We start from the raw sequence: 18055 nt of genomic DNA, 5'->3' as shown, positions 1-18055 counted from the left end.
ACGTATCAGTGTCCACCAGTGCCACGTATCAGTGCCACCTTTACTTGGGGCGACTTGAGAAGTCGCCCGAAAAGTCAGAGTAGTGTGAATGGAGTAGAGGGTTGTTTTTTTTTTAATAATGCTCTCGCTCTGGCTATACTTTTTTTTCTTACCTTGTAGTTTAATTGCACAAACAAAATCCCTGGTCACATGACACCACAAATAAGCACTTTGTATCATACCATGAATGCACACCAATACAGAATGTTAGATTGCAATAATACCTTTATTTGAAATGATACCTTTAAATTTATTTAATGCACATCAATACAGAGATTGTCACTTATCAATTGTCATTAGCAATTTTCAATGGCTTCCATTTGCCATGGAACCTGTCCTGTGTTCATGAAGAAGTTGTTGAAGGTATCTCGAACATATGCACCAGTTGTGTTCCCACGACTCCCGCTCCATTGTGCCCTCTGCATTGTGTGCATTAAAGCATCTTCGAAGCACACACCATCCCGCTTCCTTACAAAATTATGTAAGATGCACGCTGCCTTGGCTGCGCATATTGCGTTTTCCATGTTGAGATTTATGACGCTGTGTAAAAATCGCCATTTGTTTGATAGCAGGCCAAAAGCACACTCAACCACTCTCCTTGCTCTGGTTAGCCTATAGTTGAACACCCTCTTCTCCACATTGAGGTTTCGGCTTGAGTATGGCCTTAGAAGGTGTTCATGAAGCGCAAACGCTTCATCCCCAACAAACACATAGGGGACAGGTGGACCATTGGTTCCCGGTAGTGGATTGTTATCAGGTAGGTCTAGGTTATTGTTACGTAGCATCTGGCCAAAAGTAGAATGCGCAAAGATGCTGGAGTCCGAACTACTCCCGTAAGAGCCAATATCAATGTAGCGGAAGCAATAATTGGCATCCACGACCGCCAATAGAACAAAAGAGAAATATTTTTTATAATTAAAATATTTTGTACCACTGTTAACTGGTTTAATTACTCGTATATGCTTGCCATCTATAGCTCCTACACAGTTTGGGAAATTGCATCTTTCCCAAAAGACTTTAGAAATAGAGAGCCACTCGTCCTCCTTAGGTTGGGCCATCTCCACATCATGTAAGACATCCCAGATTTTGTCACAAGTGTCCCGTATAATGTAGCTAGCTGTAGATTTCCCAATCATAAATGCAAAGTGTAAACTTGCCAGGGATTGACCAGTTGCTAAGTACCTGTGGAAAAGAAAAAAAAAAACATAATTATTTTCTTTTTTTAACAGTTTTTCAACTTAAACGTAAATGGAAAAGCTTGAAGGACGCTTATGCCCGTTATAAGCGCCAGTTAAGGGAGTTCCGGAGTGGGCAGGCAGCTGAGGAACCGCCGCAATATATTCATGCAAAAGACCTTGACTTTCTGTGGCCTTCACTACAAATGAATAAGTAGGTCATGTTACTTTGAAAGTTACATATAAAGTATGCATGCAGACATTCTAGAGCATGTTTTTTTTTTCCACAGTACCCAGAGTTCCTGGAGCAACACAGCTCCTGAAGAAGAGGACGACAACGAAGTGGAGGAGAGTCAAGAAATACAAATTGAAGAACAACGAGAAATGCAATTTATGGACATGGCAGTACCGGACATGTCATTAACTGAATTAGCATCTCCCTCCCTTGAAATGCCAGTTCCAGATAATACAGAACCCCAAGTAGAAGAAAGACCTTTGACAGAGGTATCAAGAAGCCCTGAAATGCTTCCCCCCCCTGCTGCGACACTACGGCGAGCAACCACAAGGCCACCAAAACGAAGAAATGATAGATTTAACCAAATAGTGGGCATGATGTCGCAATTTGTACAAAGAAGGCAGGAAAACCCTACAATTATGTTTCTAAGAAGTCTGGAGCCATTTGTTGACAAGGTCCCTGAATCGAGGCAGATAGCAATGCGGAAGGCAATGCTGGACTGCATTTCCTCCTTCATCCCCTCAGATGACCCACCCTGCCCATCTTCAGCACCTTCCCAAATTACCTCTGCACCTTCCCAAATTACCTCAGCACCTTCCCAAATTACCTGTCCTCCACGTACTTACCACCATGCACCATCCTCATTCGCACCACCACCACCGCCAACACGACCACCTCCCTACTCCGGTTTTCCCCATTACCCAAACCCCTCTTCTGCTCCATCCCCATACTTTACACAGGGAGCAATGTTTGACAATTTATGCCCAAGCTCCCCTACATTTCATAATTTGTAATTTTTTTGGTATACAGTTTTCGGTTGCAACATTCATGTTTGCTCAGGACACTCTCCTGTGTTCAAGAGTTGTTATTATTTAGCATAGAGTTCTATGCAATTCAGCAGATTAAAAAAATTAAAAAAAAATGTACCACAAGTACAAATGTTGTGTTGGTGTCTCTATTTTATTCATACGGGGTATAGCATGGCTTATTCATAGGGGTAGAGCATGGATGCTCAACTTGTGGCCCTCCATCTGTTGTGGGACTAAAAATCACATAATATCTGCGCATTTGGGAGTCTCATGCTTGTAACTGTCAGCAGCTTGCAATGGTTAATGGGACTTTTAGTTCTGCAAAGGCTGCAGGGCCACAGGATCAGCAATACCTGGGGTAGAGGACAAGGGGGAGGAGGTTGGAGGTCTTTGGAGTGTGGGAGTAAACCCACGCAGGCACAGGGAGAACATACAAACTCCAGGCAGGTAGTGTCGTGGTTGGGATTCCAACCAGTGACACTCTTGCGGGTGCACATGGTGGGTGGAAAGGGAGGTGTTTGTACGTGGCACTGGTGGACACTTATTCGTGGCACTGATTCGTGGCACTGGTGGACACTTATTCGTGGCACTGATTCGTGGCACTGATACGTGGCACTGGTGGACACTTATTCGTGGCACTAATACGTGGCAATGATACGTGGCACTTATACGTGGCACTGGTGGACACTTATTCGTGGCACTAATAGGTGGCAATGATACGTGGCACTTATACGTGGCACTGGTGGACACTTATTCGTGGCACTAATACGTGGCAATGATACGTGGCACTGATACGTGGCACTGGTGGACACTTATTCGTGGCACTAATACGTGGCAATGATACGTGGCACTTATACGTGGCACTGGTGGACACTTATTCGTGGCACTAATACGTGGCAATGATACGTGGCACTTATACGTGGCACTGGTGGACACTTATTCGTGGCACTAATACGTGGCAATGATACGTGGCACTTATACGTGGCACTGGTGGACACTTATTCGTGGCACTAATACGTGGCAATGATACGTGGCACTGATACGTGGCACTGGTGGACACTTATTCGTGGCACTAATACGTGGCAATGATACGTGGCACTTATACGTGGCACTGGTGGACACTTATTCGTGGCACTAATACGTGGCAATGATACGTGGCACGTATACGTGGCACTGGTGGACACTTATTCGTGGCACTTATACGTGGCACTGGTGGACACTTATTCGTGGCACTAATACGTGGCAATGATACGTGGCACTGATACGTGGCACTGGTGGACACTTATTCGTGGCACTAATACGTGGCAATGATACGTGGCACTGATACGTGGCACTGGTGGACACTTATTCGTGGCACTAATACGTGGCAATGATACGTGGCACTTATACGTGGCACTGGTGGACACTTATTCGTGGCACTTATACGTGGCACTGGTGGACACTTATTCGTGGCACTAATACGTGGCAATGATACGTGGCACTGATACGTGGCACTGGTGGACACTTATTCGTGGCACTAATACGTGGCAATGATACGTGGCACTGGTGGACACTTATTCGTGGCACTAATACGTGGCAATGATACGTGGCACTTATACGTGGCACTGGTGGACACTTATTCGTGGCACTAATACGTGGCAATGATACGTGGCACTGATACGTGGCACTGGTGGACACTTATTCGTGGCACTAATACGTGGCAATGATACGTGGCACTGGTGGACACTTATTCGTGGCACTAATACGTGGCAATGATACGTGGCACTTATACGTGGCACTGGTGGACACTTATTCGTGGCACTTATACGTGGCACTGGTGGACACTTATTCGTGGCACTAATACGTGGCACTGATACGTGGCACTGGTGGACACTTATTCGTGGCACTAATACGTGGCAATGATACGTGGCACTGATACGTGGCACTGGTGGACACTTATTCGTGGCACTGATACGTGGCACTGATTGTAAGTGGAGTAGGGTGAGGGAGATGGGGTTTGAGAGATGGGGGATGGGGACGTGGGTTGTTGCTTACCGCAGTGTAATGATCAGCCTTTCCACAGGTGGAATACAGTCACGAAAATCAGTGTCTTGTCGCTGAAGATGTGCAGAGAGTAACTCCAGCAACTCATCAAAACTGTACAATATAATATTGATTGTTAGTGGGCAAATAATATATCATTCATAGTACAAGCTTATTGAGGATATTAGGAGATGTACCCACCTTTTTACTGACATCCGTGTGTATTGAAAAAATTTGTCCTCGTGCACACGAAGGTCATCATACATTGCCCAGAACTGGCCACGCTGTCGCCGATTAGCAATCACAGGATGGACCCAGTATTGTCGATTACTCTCTTCCTTCTCTTCCTCCAGCATCAGAAGTGCAAGTGATGCACAAAACAGAAATCCTCTTTCATTGTCGTCCATTTTAAGCAGCAGAGAACTCACACAGACAAAAAAGAAAAAAACAAAATGAAGAAGAGGAGGTCCCTGGGAGGTCCAATGCAGGGGAGGAGGTCCCTGGGAGGTTCCTTTGCAAATTTTGTAAACAAAACACAATGCTTTTCATTGGCCAAGTCACTACACAAAAACGCCTATAAAAAACGCCTATAAAAACGCCTGTAAAACGCTTGTAAACGCTTGCAAAAACGCCTGAAAAAACGCCTGAAAAACGCCAAAACAAGGCTGGAAAAACGATAAACAAACGCCTGAAAAACGCCAACGCCCACATGTGAACCCAGCCTTAGACTGCGGTCATAACTGAAGTATCACTCATCACAGAATGGAGAGCCCCTAATAAAGTTTCCATCACAACTTGTCATAGAACTGATCAGTAGATTACCACTTACTGTACATTCTAGTGGATTTTTAACCACTTAAGCCCCGGAGGATTTGGCTGCTAAACGACCAGGGGGTATTTTGCGATTCGGCACTGCGTGACTTTAACGGACAATTGCGCGGTCGTGCGACGCTGTACCTAAACGAATTTGGCGTCCTTTTTTTCCCACAAATAGAGCTTTCTTTTGGTGGTATTTGATCACCTGTGCGATTTTTTGATCATGCGCTATAAACAAAAAAAGAGCATCAATTTTGCAAAAATAGCAATATTTTTCACATTTTTTTATATGTAATTCCCCCCAAAAAAAATGTAAAAATCAAAATTTTTTAACATTTTCGGCCAATTTGTTTTATGCTACCTATGTTTGGTAAAAAAAAAAAAAAAAATCGCAAAAAGCGTATTTTCATTGGTTTGCGCAAAAGTTATCGCGTTTACTAACAAAGGGAAAGATTGTCATTTTTGTTGTTTTTTTTTTTAACGCGTAATGGCGGCGATCTGCGATTTTTTTTGCGGTACTGCGACATTGGGGCGGACAGATCGGACCCTTGACTGACATTTTTGACACTTTTGGGGTTACCAGTGACATTTCTACAGTAATCAGTGCTATACATATGCACTGTTACTGTAAAAATACACTGGTAGTGAAGGGGTTAACTTTATTTGGGAGGGAGGGGCTGTGTGTGTCCCTAGGGGCGTGCTTTCTACTGTGATTGGCTGTGGCTTGAGCTGTAAGGACACTGATCAACGGATCTACATAGTAGATCCATGTGATCAGTGTCTTTACACCGAGGAGAATGACAGGCAGCTTGTTTACACAAGCTGCCTGACTTTCTCCCTCTCCCCCGCCGATCGCAGAGTGGCCGGCGGACATCGGGTCCGCCGGTCACACGCGCGGGGGGGGTCCGTGGGCGCGCGCTCGCTCCCCAGGCTCCCAGGGTAGTGACGTACCGATACGTCACTCTGCCTGTGAGGGGCTGACCGCCGCAGTATATAGTCGTGCGGCGGTCGGCAAGCGGTTAATGATTGAACTGTATTTGTGTACAGAAGTGGAAATTGCATGCTCAATTCCTCCCAGTTATGCACATCTCAATTTGCATCTTTAAGGGCTCTTATCCATCTTCATTACAGTTTGCATGTTCAAGTGCATCTCTTCATTCATGTCCCTGGTTGCTTGGCTAATTGTGTATATTCACACATGTTCCAAGAATAAAAGGAATGCTGTGATATGTTTTGTGATAGTTGCCATTTATGGTATGTGTAAATCTCATATAATCTTTATCATGTTAATGTCATTTTTAAATGTTTAAATTTATGGGTCTATTAATATAATATCTGATGACCCTGCCATAAACGTCCTCGTTCAGGCATTACCTGTTATAGGGTGACAGCGCTCTGTCCCTGTCTTCTGCTTGTGCCCCTGCATTGACTCATGATAAAAGGCCATTTGAACACACATCACAAAAGACATGGTCTACTTGGTGGACTTCTTCTTGGACTTTCACTATATATTGTTGGCTATAGTGTAGCACTAAATCATTGAACTTTCACTACACAGGCATGGTCTACTGTTGTCACTATAATGAAACCCACTCTAAGAGATGCAATGCAGCCATCACTGGACTGCATGTATATAGACCAGTGTTAATTTCGTCGACTAAAACCGACTAAAACGTTTTCGTCGACTAAATGAACACAATTTTATTTGACTAAAATATGACTAAAACTAAAACAATTCAGATGACTAAAATATGACTAAAACTAAAATGGCATTTTAGTCTTAAGACTAAAATACGACTAAAACTAAAATGGCATTTTAGTCAAAAGACTAAAACTAAATTGAAATTTGCTGCCAAAATTAACACTGGTGCTCAAAGCTGAATACCATAAATAATAACATATTCGATTTTTCACTCCAGGACCAGCAGTAGTATATAATGACTTTGGAAATTGTAGAGAAATGCTTAAATAATGCACTACACATTACAATTGAACTACACACATTCGATTATAGATGACTAAAATTAGTTTTAGTCGACTAAAATGTAGGACATTTTAGTCAACTAAAATGTACTGGAGTTTTAGTCGACTAAATACGACTAAAACTAAAACACTTGCAGAAGACTAAAATGGGACTAAAACTAAAATGCCATTTTAGTCCTAAGACTAAGACTAAAACTAAATTGAAATTTGCTGCCAAAATTAACACTGATATAGACAATGTCTAGAAGCAATAGGATGCAACAAAGTATGACAAAAAAAAAATCATACCTTGGCTATTCATTTACAATGAGCTTGGTTTCCTTAGATGGGCATAAGGAATATGTTGCATGTGCCAACACATCATAGTTGATGGATTTATCTGATGTGAAGGTGTGTTTCTTCAGGTATGTGACCTGAAACAGACTGCCAGGTTCAGATATAAAAACAGACAACGTAAAAATATATTTTTATTCTGAATTCAATAAGCCAGTAGCAAAATACATGCATTTAAAAACAAACATACGATTTATGGTGGTAAACTAGAACCTTTAAAACATTATAAATTAGCAGTGCTCAACATATATAGCCTCCGCAGCTGTACTCAAACAGCAAATTGCTGTCCAAGAATGCAAGTGGAACCCTACTTTAAATACAGTTGTCTTCTTGTTGGACTGTTTGTATGAACAATGACCAGTAAAGATCCTCATGCACATTTCCCTCACAGAATGTTGTAAGTTGACTTCATACAGACTAGAAGTTTTACCGTTGCTTGCAATTAAAAACAAAAATCAGTTTTAGCCTGTCATTTCTTAAATGCTATATTACAATTAAAGCAGTGGGAAAGCCAAATAGCAATAAAAGGGATTGCATTTTATCAACACAAAGCATTTACACAACTCATATTCAAATAATGCAACATATACATACATCTTTAAAAAATATAAAAAAAAAACAAATCTGTAAATAATTGCGTTTAAATATTAAATACTCTAAAATAGAGTTTGTGTTCAACATTTTAATAAACAATATGCATAGACACCAGCCTGTGGTTTATGCAGTCTCTGATAATACATGTGTTTCTCTCTTTTGCAGCTTCAAACAGATCAAAACTTGAGGTTAATCATGAGGTCGGAGAGCTTGTTGAGATCATTAAGAGATGGCTCCCTGTGAAGGACAAAGTCCACTTTGGTATCTTGTTGGGGAAAGATACTTAGAAGTTCATTCCTTAGTCTCTCAGTCTCTCTGTGGGAGCGTATCTCTGGCTTATCTTTGCCCTTATGCCCACCTGGCTTTCTGTCTCTGAGGTTGAGGACCTCTGTCTGAGCTGATGGCCTTGGTGGACTTTGGGAAGCGAGAGGAGATTTTCTACCAGCAAACGAGTGACCTTTTGTCTTGATTCTAAATTAAAACAGGACAGTGTTAAAGTGTCAAAGCTATAATAAAGGCATTTAAAAAAAAAACAAATATGTCATACTTACCTGCTATGTGCAGTGGTTTTGCACAGAGCAGCCCTGATCCTCCTCTTCGCAGGTCCCCTTCTGGCTCTCCTAGCCCCTCCTGCCAAGTGCCCCCAGAGAAAGCAACTTGCTATGGGGGCTCCCAAGCAGGCCCGTTCCCGAGCTGCTGCTTTGCATGTTCATTCACACACACAGCCGCAGCTCGGCTCCACGCCCCCCCCCCATTGGCTCACTGGCTGTGATTGGCTCCCGCTGCTGTCTCAGCCAATGAGAATAGAGAGTCTCCGGAAGGCCAAGGCTCTCGTGCACATTGCTGGATCGTGGTGGGGCTCAAGTAAGTATTAGGGGGGGCTGCTCCACAAAGAAGATTTTCTACCTTCATGCATAGAATGCATAACGGTAAAAACCTTGAGCCTTTAGAACCACTTTAAGCAGATTATATAAAAAAGAGAAATGTTATCAATAATTTTGTTCAATGAGACTTACTTGGGTAGCGAGTTCTTGGTCAGGAACTGGTCCAGTGGTGGCCCGTTTCTCCCCAAGGGGTCATCTGGTACCATAAAAAAGTCACCAACAAAGGTGAACGGCAGCACTCTGTAACATTCCCCAAAGACAACAAAAGAAGCATAACCGTTATAAAAGGTTTACCATATTAAAGAGATTAGTACTTTTGATATTGATTGAATATTTAAGCACCTGTCTTTTATTATATTTTGCCAAGCTTGAGATTCTGCAATTATGTCCCGTAACTGATCATTTGTGACTATGGCACCATCTGTCTTCTCGGCCAGCTGCAGCATGAACCTGTGTTAAATTAGACAAACAAAATGTTACTGGAAAATAAGTTTGACTCAATTTCAATAGTCCAGTAACAGTTAATCAACAAAACAGGGAAGATAAGTGTATTGTGTATGTTACAATCACCACCAGTTCCTTGCTTTTCTGCTTTGCTGAGTCTACATTCCAGTACTACTCTGACTAGTGCATCCTGCATCTCAGGTTCTCTGAATGTGATAGATCATGTTACTTCATAGACTTCTATGAACCAACATGTCCCCATGATGGGGAGGTTGAAATTGACTGGGGAACAAATGTTAACGCTATACTTACCTCTACCTTCCTCAACCTGCAGGCTGAACGAAAGACATCTAACAAATTCCTCCATCTACGCTGTGTTCAGCTATTTTATTTTGACAGATGGAGCTGCTGGCTGTCGGAATACCTGAACAGTATCTGCATCTAATTGGATGCATGCACTGCTGGGCCTGGTGAGCCTCCATAAGATTTGAGGGGCTTAATAAGTAGCATTAAAGGGATACAAGTGGTGACCCACACAGTGTTTGGGCCCTTCATAGAATTATAGCAAATGTATTGGTACAAACAATGCTTCCTTATTGTAATGCGAGAGAATAAGTAAATATATAAATGGTATAAATAAATGTTATAGTTTAAAGTGACACTAAACACAAACTGATTAATTTACATTGCCCCTTCTATTTCTGTATATGGATGATGGCACTGTAATTATTTTAATAAAAAAAAAACCCATCTAAGTACCTTTTTTCTTAATCAATATACTGCTCTCACTTGATCGAGATCTTTCCCAGCCTGCCGGCAAGGAAACATAAGCAGGAGGAGCTTCTAGTCCTCTGCTAATGGTCACATGTTCAAAATAAAAAAAAAAACAGCCTTTGGAATACAGAGTAAAATAATTCATTATTATCAATAAACAGTTTTAAATTGACATACAGATATGTAGTATATTTGAAATGAAATCTTTATTATTTTGTGAAGATAGCATGGTGTGGGTGGATTTCTGCAAGTCACAGGCTGAGTGAAGCCCCTCTCCAACCTGTTTTTTTTTTTTTTTGAATAAGAGGGAGGTCAAGCCTCCATTAATCTACACATGTAATATCCTGCCCCCATTGTGTTTAGCTGGTTAGTGGGCGTGGAGGAGCAGGGGGGAGTGAGCTGTCATTTACAACTGTGTATACACCCACATGTGTGACTCTATAGTCACACGGGCTGCTCAGATGTGATAGGGAGGAAATGCTCAGCATAAAAAAACTCACTGAAAATTGGGCATGTGCAGAGTTGCCACCACAGCTGCAAAGTCCCTAGCTGCATTGGGGACATGGACAGAAGGGGGAAGATTGGTTTTCTGTATTCTTCAAAAAACGAATCCCAGTGACTGAGTATTAACAGCATGTAATACACCATTTATCAATAGTTTTTATGATGTGGGTTTAGTGACACTTCAAGATAAATAAAAACAAAACTGGTGTCCCAAGCACTTTGGGAGACTGGTGTTTTTGCAACAATTTCCCCTAATAGATTAGATAAACTGGCTAGGCTTTTTGTGACCAGGAAGTGTCAGGAATCAGATTATGTATACTATCTTCACAGTGTCATATTTTCTTTGCACTTTAGACTTTTGGTCTGCATTAAATACTTGGTTGTAGGAAATGACAGCCACTAAAACTGGCTGTTGTGAATAACAAATCCATCTTCTTACTGGAGATCAAGAACAATGAGCTGTCGCTTGGAAATTCCCAGTGTACCAAAAGGACAGGATTTTTTTTTATTTGCCCTAATCAATGCCCCACAGAGTATTTGTCTCCCAAACCTACTGAATTCAGTTATTTAATAGTAGCCATTATTTTCGTTATACAGCAGATTCTGCTATTTGACTCCAGGGAAAGAGAACTGAGAGATCTCAGTCACCTGGAGTAAAATAGCAAACAGAATTTATTTATGAGATTGGCATGTTTATGTGACGATGCTGTTACCTGTCATCGTAAGATGTTATTCTTTTGCCTTCCACAGTCCTCGAGGGGGTGAAAGATAGAAGACCTAGATCATTTAGCTCTGTCAAGAATTGTTGCTCTATAATAAAAAAAGGAATAAAAATGTAACTATTTGTGTATACCTTACCACTTCCTGCTCTGAACAATTGTTTATTATTTATTTTGATTATTATTGTTTTTATTATTATACAGGATTTATATAGCACCAACAGTTTAGGCAGTGCTTTACAATGTAGAAGGGGGTCAGTACAATTACAGTACAGCTCAATACAGAAGGAATAAGAGAGCCCTGCACATGGAGCTTACAATCTAAAGGGAGAGAGAGGTGGTACAAAAAGGTAATAGCTGCAGAAGATGATCTGATGGAGGTGACTCAAATACAGTTCTTAGGTGGAGGGGAGGTGGGCTTCCCTGAATAAATTAGTTTTCAAGGATCGCCTAAAGGCGGACAGGGTAGGAGGAGCTGACCGGACATACTAGGGCAGACAGTTGTCCAGTTTCGGATCTACAGTGGTAAATAAACTTCAGATGTTCACTTACATCAGTGTGCGGTCATCACTTTGTGTTTGAAGATATTGCTGGAGACTACTGATCTGACCTGCACCTGATTATAGATCCTCACCTGAGCGGCTCATCTGCATTTGCCTCAGGGCAGACAGTTCCAGAGGATGGGAGAGGCTCTGGAGAAGTCCTGGAGAGGAGTATTGGAGGAGGTAATGAGAGAGCTAGAAAGCAGGTCTTTAGAGGAGCAGAGAGGACGATTTGGGCAATATCTGCTGATGTAGCTGGGGGCAATGTTGTGGATGGCTTTGTATGTTGTGGTTAGTGTTTTAAATTTTATACAATGGGGTAGGTGAAGCCAGTGAAGAGATTGGCAGAGAGGGGCAGCAGTCATAGATCGGTTAGTAAGGTGTATTAGTCTAGCAGCAGCATTCATAATAGACTGAATGGGGAATGGCCTATGTAAGGGTAGGCCAGTGAGGAGACAGCTGCAGTAGTCGAGGCAGGAAATAGCCAAGGAGTGAATAAGTTATTTTGTGGTGTCGTTAGTCAGGAAGGGGGAATTCTGGAAATGTTGTGGAGGTTAAGGTGGCAAGATTTAGCCTTGTGATTGGATGTGGGGGCTGAAGGAGAGGTCAGAGTCTAGGGTCACACCCAGCACCCTGGCATGTGTAGAGGCACCAATGGTCGTGCCCTTTATCTCAATGGTCAAGTCATGGGAAGGGGATTGTGGAGGAGGAAATATTAAAAGCTCAGTTTGAAGAAGTGGAGTGACATTCATACTGATATGTCGCTCTGTAAATTTGTGATACGTGAGGAGATTGATGGGTTGAGTTGAGGAGTCGAGAGATAGATCTGGGTCTTGTCAGCATAGACATGATATTAGAAGCCATGGGAGGTTAAGAAATAGTGTTTGCATGCCTTGCTAATACATTTAAACCAACACACTTATTTTCGTGAATAAATTCTGTGCTTAGTAAAGGTACTAAGTATTTCCCACACCTCATGCTATTAGCATTATTTTTTTATTTTAAATTCAGGCTGCAAACATTTTGGTGGAGTATATCTGTAGTTGTGATTTGAGTCCATCCAATATTGATTGATTAATAATGGGTGGATACCATAATACAATAGTGCAGCGCTAAATAATTATAAAACTATAAGATGATCAATAGAAAACAGATAAATGAATGTCCATATCAGGAAAAAGAGGAAAGAAAAAAATTCAGTCCTTAGTCCAAGATCCCATATGATAGAGAGTGCAAAGGAAAGTAGCACTAGAAAAGGTTAGTCCAACTCCACACCCGTAGTGTAAACACAAACTGATTACCGGACAAATTTGATCACTAAATTATAGGTGGTCAAATGCAGCACAGGGAAAAATAATGGTCTCCCGAACACCATACACTCGATGTCACCACTTAAACTTGTCCGGCAAAATGGATATGTGGGGAGAAGCAGACAGACAATATTGGAAACAATGGTCTGTGTTTGGAATAAGGATCTCATCTATATCGGTGCCCCCATCATTTGGGTCATCAATATTCTGGAGGTTTCCAAACTGGACAGGGCTGAGAATGATATCCCTGAAGAAGTTGCTGATGTATGGGCTCCCTGATTCTGAAAGGCAATGACCTCCTCCATCCAGGCCACACCCTACACCACACTGGGAAGCTTGGATGACCATTGTTTCCAATATTGTCTGTCTGCTTCTCTTCACATATCCATTTTGCCAGATGAGTTTAACTGGTGACATCGAGTGTATGGTTTTGGGGAGACCATAATTGTTCCCTGTGCTGAATTTGACCACCTATAATTTAGAGGTCAAATTTGCCCGGAAAGCAGTTTGTGTTTACACTATGGGTACAGAGTCGGACTAACCCTTTCCAGTGCTACTTTCTTTTACACTCCCTATCATGTGGGATCTTTGACTAAGGACTGAATATTTTTTCTTTCCTCTTTTTTTCTGATATGGACATAATTTATCTGTTTTTTATTAAACATCCTATAGTTTGATAATTTTTTAGCGCTGCACTATTGTATTATGGTATCTATTGGGAGTTTTTGTATTTGACTTTCAGTGCTGGCTGCTCTTTCCTAACTCTAGCACAACGTTTTTTTAATTTGTTGTTAATAGTGGGTGGATGTTGGAAGATGGAATCACCCAATAAAGTGGATTGACTAAAGTAAACAGACTTTACAAGTGCAGTTGCTCCAGAGCTTAGTTAATGAGGGAAAGCTCTGCTGACATTCATCATCTAATTATGTGCAAGCAAAAATGCAGTTTTTTTTTTTTTTATTTGCCTGGCATGTGATTGGGTATTCTTTGCAAAGTGAAGCTTTATCTCATTTACTAAACTCTGGAGCAACTGCACCTACAGGGTGCACATTCTATTTTCCTTTAGTAAATCAACACCAGTGTATTTATTCAGCAACTTCATCCTATGCTGTGTTGTACAAGAAGGCTCATAAAAAGTTTAAAGAGAAGTACATACTGTACACCGGTTTAGCAAAATGAAGAAAAACAAAATTCAACAGCATTGGAGAAATAGAGTAGACGAGGTAGGGTAATTCAATTACTAAGGAAGTATATATGAGACCAAGCTTTGCAGTGAAATAACTTCTTTACAGAATGTCTCCAACTTACAAGCTGACCTCAATGCACGGTTTCATTGGGCAACTATGTGGCAAATGAGGTTTAATGTTGATAAATGTAAAGTTATGCACTTGGGGGCTAAGAATATGCATGCATCATACATACTGGGTGGAGTAGAACTGGGGGAATCCATAGCGGAGAAGGATCTGGGTGTTCTGGTAGATCATAAGCTTAATAATAGCATGCAATGCTAAGCTGTGGTTTCCAAAGCAAGCAAAGTCCTTTCTTGTATTAAACAGAGGCATGGACTCCAGAGAGAGAGATATCATGTTGCCCCTGTACAAATCATTAGTAAGACCTCATCTGGAATATGCAGTTCAGTTTTGGGCACCAGTTCTTAAAAAGGATATCGGGGAACTGGAGAAAGTGCAGAGAAGGGCAACCAAACTGATAAGAGACATGGAGGAGCTCAGCTATGAGAAAAGATTAGAGGAACTGAATTTATTCTATCTTGAGAAGATGAGATTAAGGGGGGATATGATCAACATGTATAAATACATAAGGGGTCCATATAGTGAACTTGGTGTTGAGTTTACTTTATCGTCAAAACAGAGGACAAGGGGGCACTCTTTACGTCTAGAGGAAAAGGGATTTTGTCTCCAAATACGGAAAGTTTTCTTCACCACATGAGCTGTGAAAATATGGAATAGACTCTCTCCAGAGGTGGTTCTGGCTAGATCACTAGATTGCTTGGATTATTTCCTGGGTGTACATAATATAAATGGGTACTAATATTTATAGGTAAAGTTGATCCAGGAAATATCCAACTGCCTCTCGGTGGATCAGGCAAATGCCTGCTGAGCAGTGTTAGGTGGCAAGGATCGGCGGCATTGATGAGCACTGATAGGCCGCATTGATGAGCACTAATAGGCGGGACTGATAGGCAGCATTGATGAGCACTAAATGGTGGCATTGATGAGCAATGATAGGCGGCATTAATGAGCAGTGATATCAGTGGGCAGATCTTCCAAATTCTGATAAGCCCCCCCACCTGCAGACCCCGACAACCCCAGCCCAGGGTTGTCGGGAAGAGGCCCTTGTTGCCATCAACTTGACTAGCCTCAACAGAGTCCTGACTGCAACTCGATAAAACACCTTTGGGATTTGTGCGCAGAATGCGAGCCAGGCCTTCTCGCCAACATCTGTGCTTAACCTCACAAATGTGCTCCTGGAAGAATGGTCAAACATTCCCATAGGCACACTCCTAAACCTTGTGGACAGCCTTCCCAGAAAAGTTGAAGCTGTTACAGCTGCAAAGGGTGGGCCAACTCAATATTGAACCCTACGGACTAAAACTGGGATGCCATCAAAGCTCATGTGCATGTAAAGGGAGGTGTCCCAATACTTTTGGTAATATAGTGTATTTAATTTTTCTCATAATGCATCAGTAATTTAAAGTTCTTACTGATTTAAAAAATAAAACAGATATACCCTAAACCAAATATTTTTAAACAGTAAATCCTTAAAGATAACAATGTACCTTATATACTCGAGTATAAGCTGAGGCGCCTAATTTTACAAAACAAAAAAACTGTGAAAACATATTGACTCGAGTATAAGCCTAGGGTGGGAAATGCAGCATCTACTGGACCACCACGAGACCCAAAACAGGGGCTGTGGGCATGGTGCAGGGGCAGCGGGCATGGTGCAAGAGATGCAGGGCTGTGGGCATGGTACAGGAGATGGTACAGGCATGGTAAAGGAGATGGTTCAGTCATGGCATAGAAGATGGTAAAGGCATGGCACAGGAGATGGTACACAGGCATGGCACAGGAGACGGTGCTCAGGAGATGGTACACAGGCATGGCACAAGAGATGGTACACAGGCATGGCACAAGAGATGGTACACAGGCATGGCACAGATGGTACAGGAGAATGTTCTGTACCATACCCGCAGCAATGCATTTCCTGAGGAGATGCAGGGGCTGTGGAGGAGTCTCACTTACCTTTCCGCCTTACATTTAAAATGCACCGTCTGCCTGGAAATAGCCGAATGCATACAGGCTTTCTCGAGCGGCGGCAGCGCATGCGTACTGTCTGGGGAAAAGGTAAGTGAGATTGTGACTTGAGTATAAGCCAAAGGGGGGCTTTTTCAGCATAAAAAAACATGCTCAAAAAGTCGGCTTATACTCGAGTATATACTGTATATATGTGCTTAATAATATTTTTTTCCCCAACAAATAATTTAAAACCGAAACACGGAACAGGAGATGAAACTGCTAAATAGTGCTTTTGCAGGTTGAAATTAATAGTAGTAAAATAAGAGCATGTCCTGGTTAGTTAAAGGTTAACTAACTCCCTGTGCACACAATAAACATTCATCTGTGTTAGCTGCATCTCTCTCACTCATAGATCTGTCTGAGGGAAATGAGGAGATAAGACAGCTTAGTGTATTACTTTTGTTTTGGTTTACAAATGTTATAATGAATGCTCACTGTGATTGGCTCTCAGAGTGATCATTCAATGAGGAAGGCTACTGACTGGCTCCCAGTAAAGTGTTGGAAGCTCATCTTTACAGACACCAGGTCTCACAAGGTTGTGCATGAGAGGGAGCAGGGGAGATAAGAAACTGCAGGCAGTCTCCTAAACATACAGGGGATGCTTTGTGTACAGAGTAGGGGGTTTTATGGACATGTGTAAGATGCCAAAGGTAGGCAACTGGTTAAGTGATGACAAAAGTAACATGTGATTAGAATTGGGCAACCTGACAGCTGGTCAGGTGCAAGGATGTCCCAATTAAGGCACAGAGCACTGTCAGAGCCCTGATTGGACAACATGATGATGACTTTGTCCAATCATGACATAGTTCTCATAGTCCCACCCAACACTATAAAAAGATTTCCACAGGAAGCTTTTGCAGTGTGTTGTTGGAGTGGAGATAGATAGAGAAAGGCTCAGTTTGCTACTAGCAAGTTAGTGTGTTCACTTATTGTGACTCTGACTGTAGAGTGTTAGTGTAGTGTTAGTGTAGTGTGAGTACAGTGTGTCAGTATAGTGCGAGTATAGTGCGTCAGTATAATGTGTGAGTAAAGTGTAGTGTGTGAGTATAGTGTAGTGTCAGCGTAGTGTGTTAGTGTACTGCAGTGTTTAACTCAGCATTACATAACCCTTTTTTTCGGTTTATTTTCTTTGTCTTTTTTTCCCCCTGCCTGCCCCCTTTTTTTAAATTCTCAGCCAGTTTTTCTGACTGCAACGATGGTTTTCCCCCTTATTTTAAAGATGCAGATGTTCCTATGCCACATGTTCCCATGCCACTATGAGGGGGCAAACAGCAGCGCCTGTGTCCACAGGCAAAGGTGGATGTGGTCCGTCCTCAGGCAGGGCACATTTTTCTCTGTTTAGTGATGTTGCCTGTGCTATCCAGCCACAGCATGCAGAGGAGGTGGTGGACTGGCTTACTAAATCATTATCATCCTCTATGACCTGAGCTGACACTAGTGCGCAGTCCAATGCAGCTTCTAGAGTGGCTTATTCTGCCTCCTTGTCCACAGCTACTCCTGCCATAGCCCCAGCATCAGTCATTGAGGAGTCAGCTTAATTTTCTGAACACAGAGT

At 42.0% G+C, this 18055-nt stretch overlaps 2 protein-coding genes across 2 annotated transcripts in view; both read right to left on the bottom strand.

The window, feature by feature from the left end:
- Positions 1-335: 335 nt before the first annotated feature.
- On the bottom strand, positions 336-4600 carry LOC309545442 (uncharacterized protein; the record flags this gene model as incomplete). The annotated part of the gene is made up of 3 exons (XM_082244644.1): positions 4482-4600; positions 4293-4394; positions 336-1221 (listed from the first exon to the last, which is right to left on the bottom strand). The coding sequence occupies exons 1-3, from the start codon at positions 4544-4546 to the stop codon at positions 336-338; spliced, it is 1053 nt and encodes a 350-aa protein (XP_082100770.1). The 5' UTR covers positions 4547-4600.
- A 3499-nt stretch (positions 4601-8099) lies between these two features.
- Positions 8100-18055, bottom strand: part of LOC309545053 (protein KHNYN-like) — a 66795-nt gene continuing 56839 nt past the window's right edge. The window contains exons 5-8 of the mRNA XM_082244174.1: positions 11326-11422; positions 9233-9340; positions 9023-9130; positions 8100-8477 (exon numbers count right to left, since the gene is read on the bottom strand). Coding sequence (XP_082100300.1) covers positions 8183-8477; positions 9023-9130; positions 9233-9340; positions 11326-11422 — 608 coding nt within the window. The 3' untranslated portion in view covers positions 8100-8182. The remainder of the gene's footprint in view (positions 8478-9022; positions 9131-9232; positions 9341-11325; positions 11423-18055) is intronic.

The sequence above is a fragment of the Pelophylax lessonae genome, assembly GCF_965119305.1.
Source record: "Pelophylax lessonae genome assembly, chromosome: 1".
Lineage (NCBI taxonomy): Eukaryota > Metazoa > Chordata > Amphibia > Anura > Ranidae > Pelophylax > Pelophylax lessonae.
The sequence above is the reverse complement of the archived record's forward strand: the minus strand, read 5'-3'. Positions and strand labels throughout refer to the sequence as shown.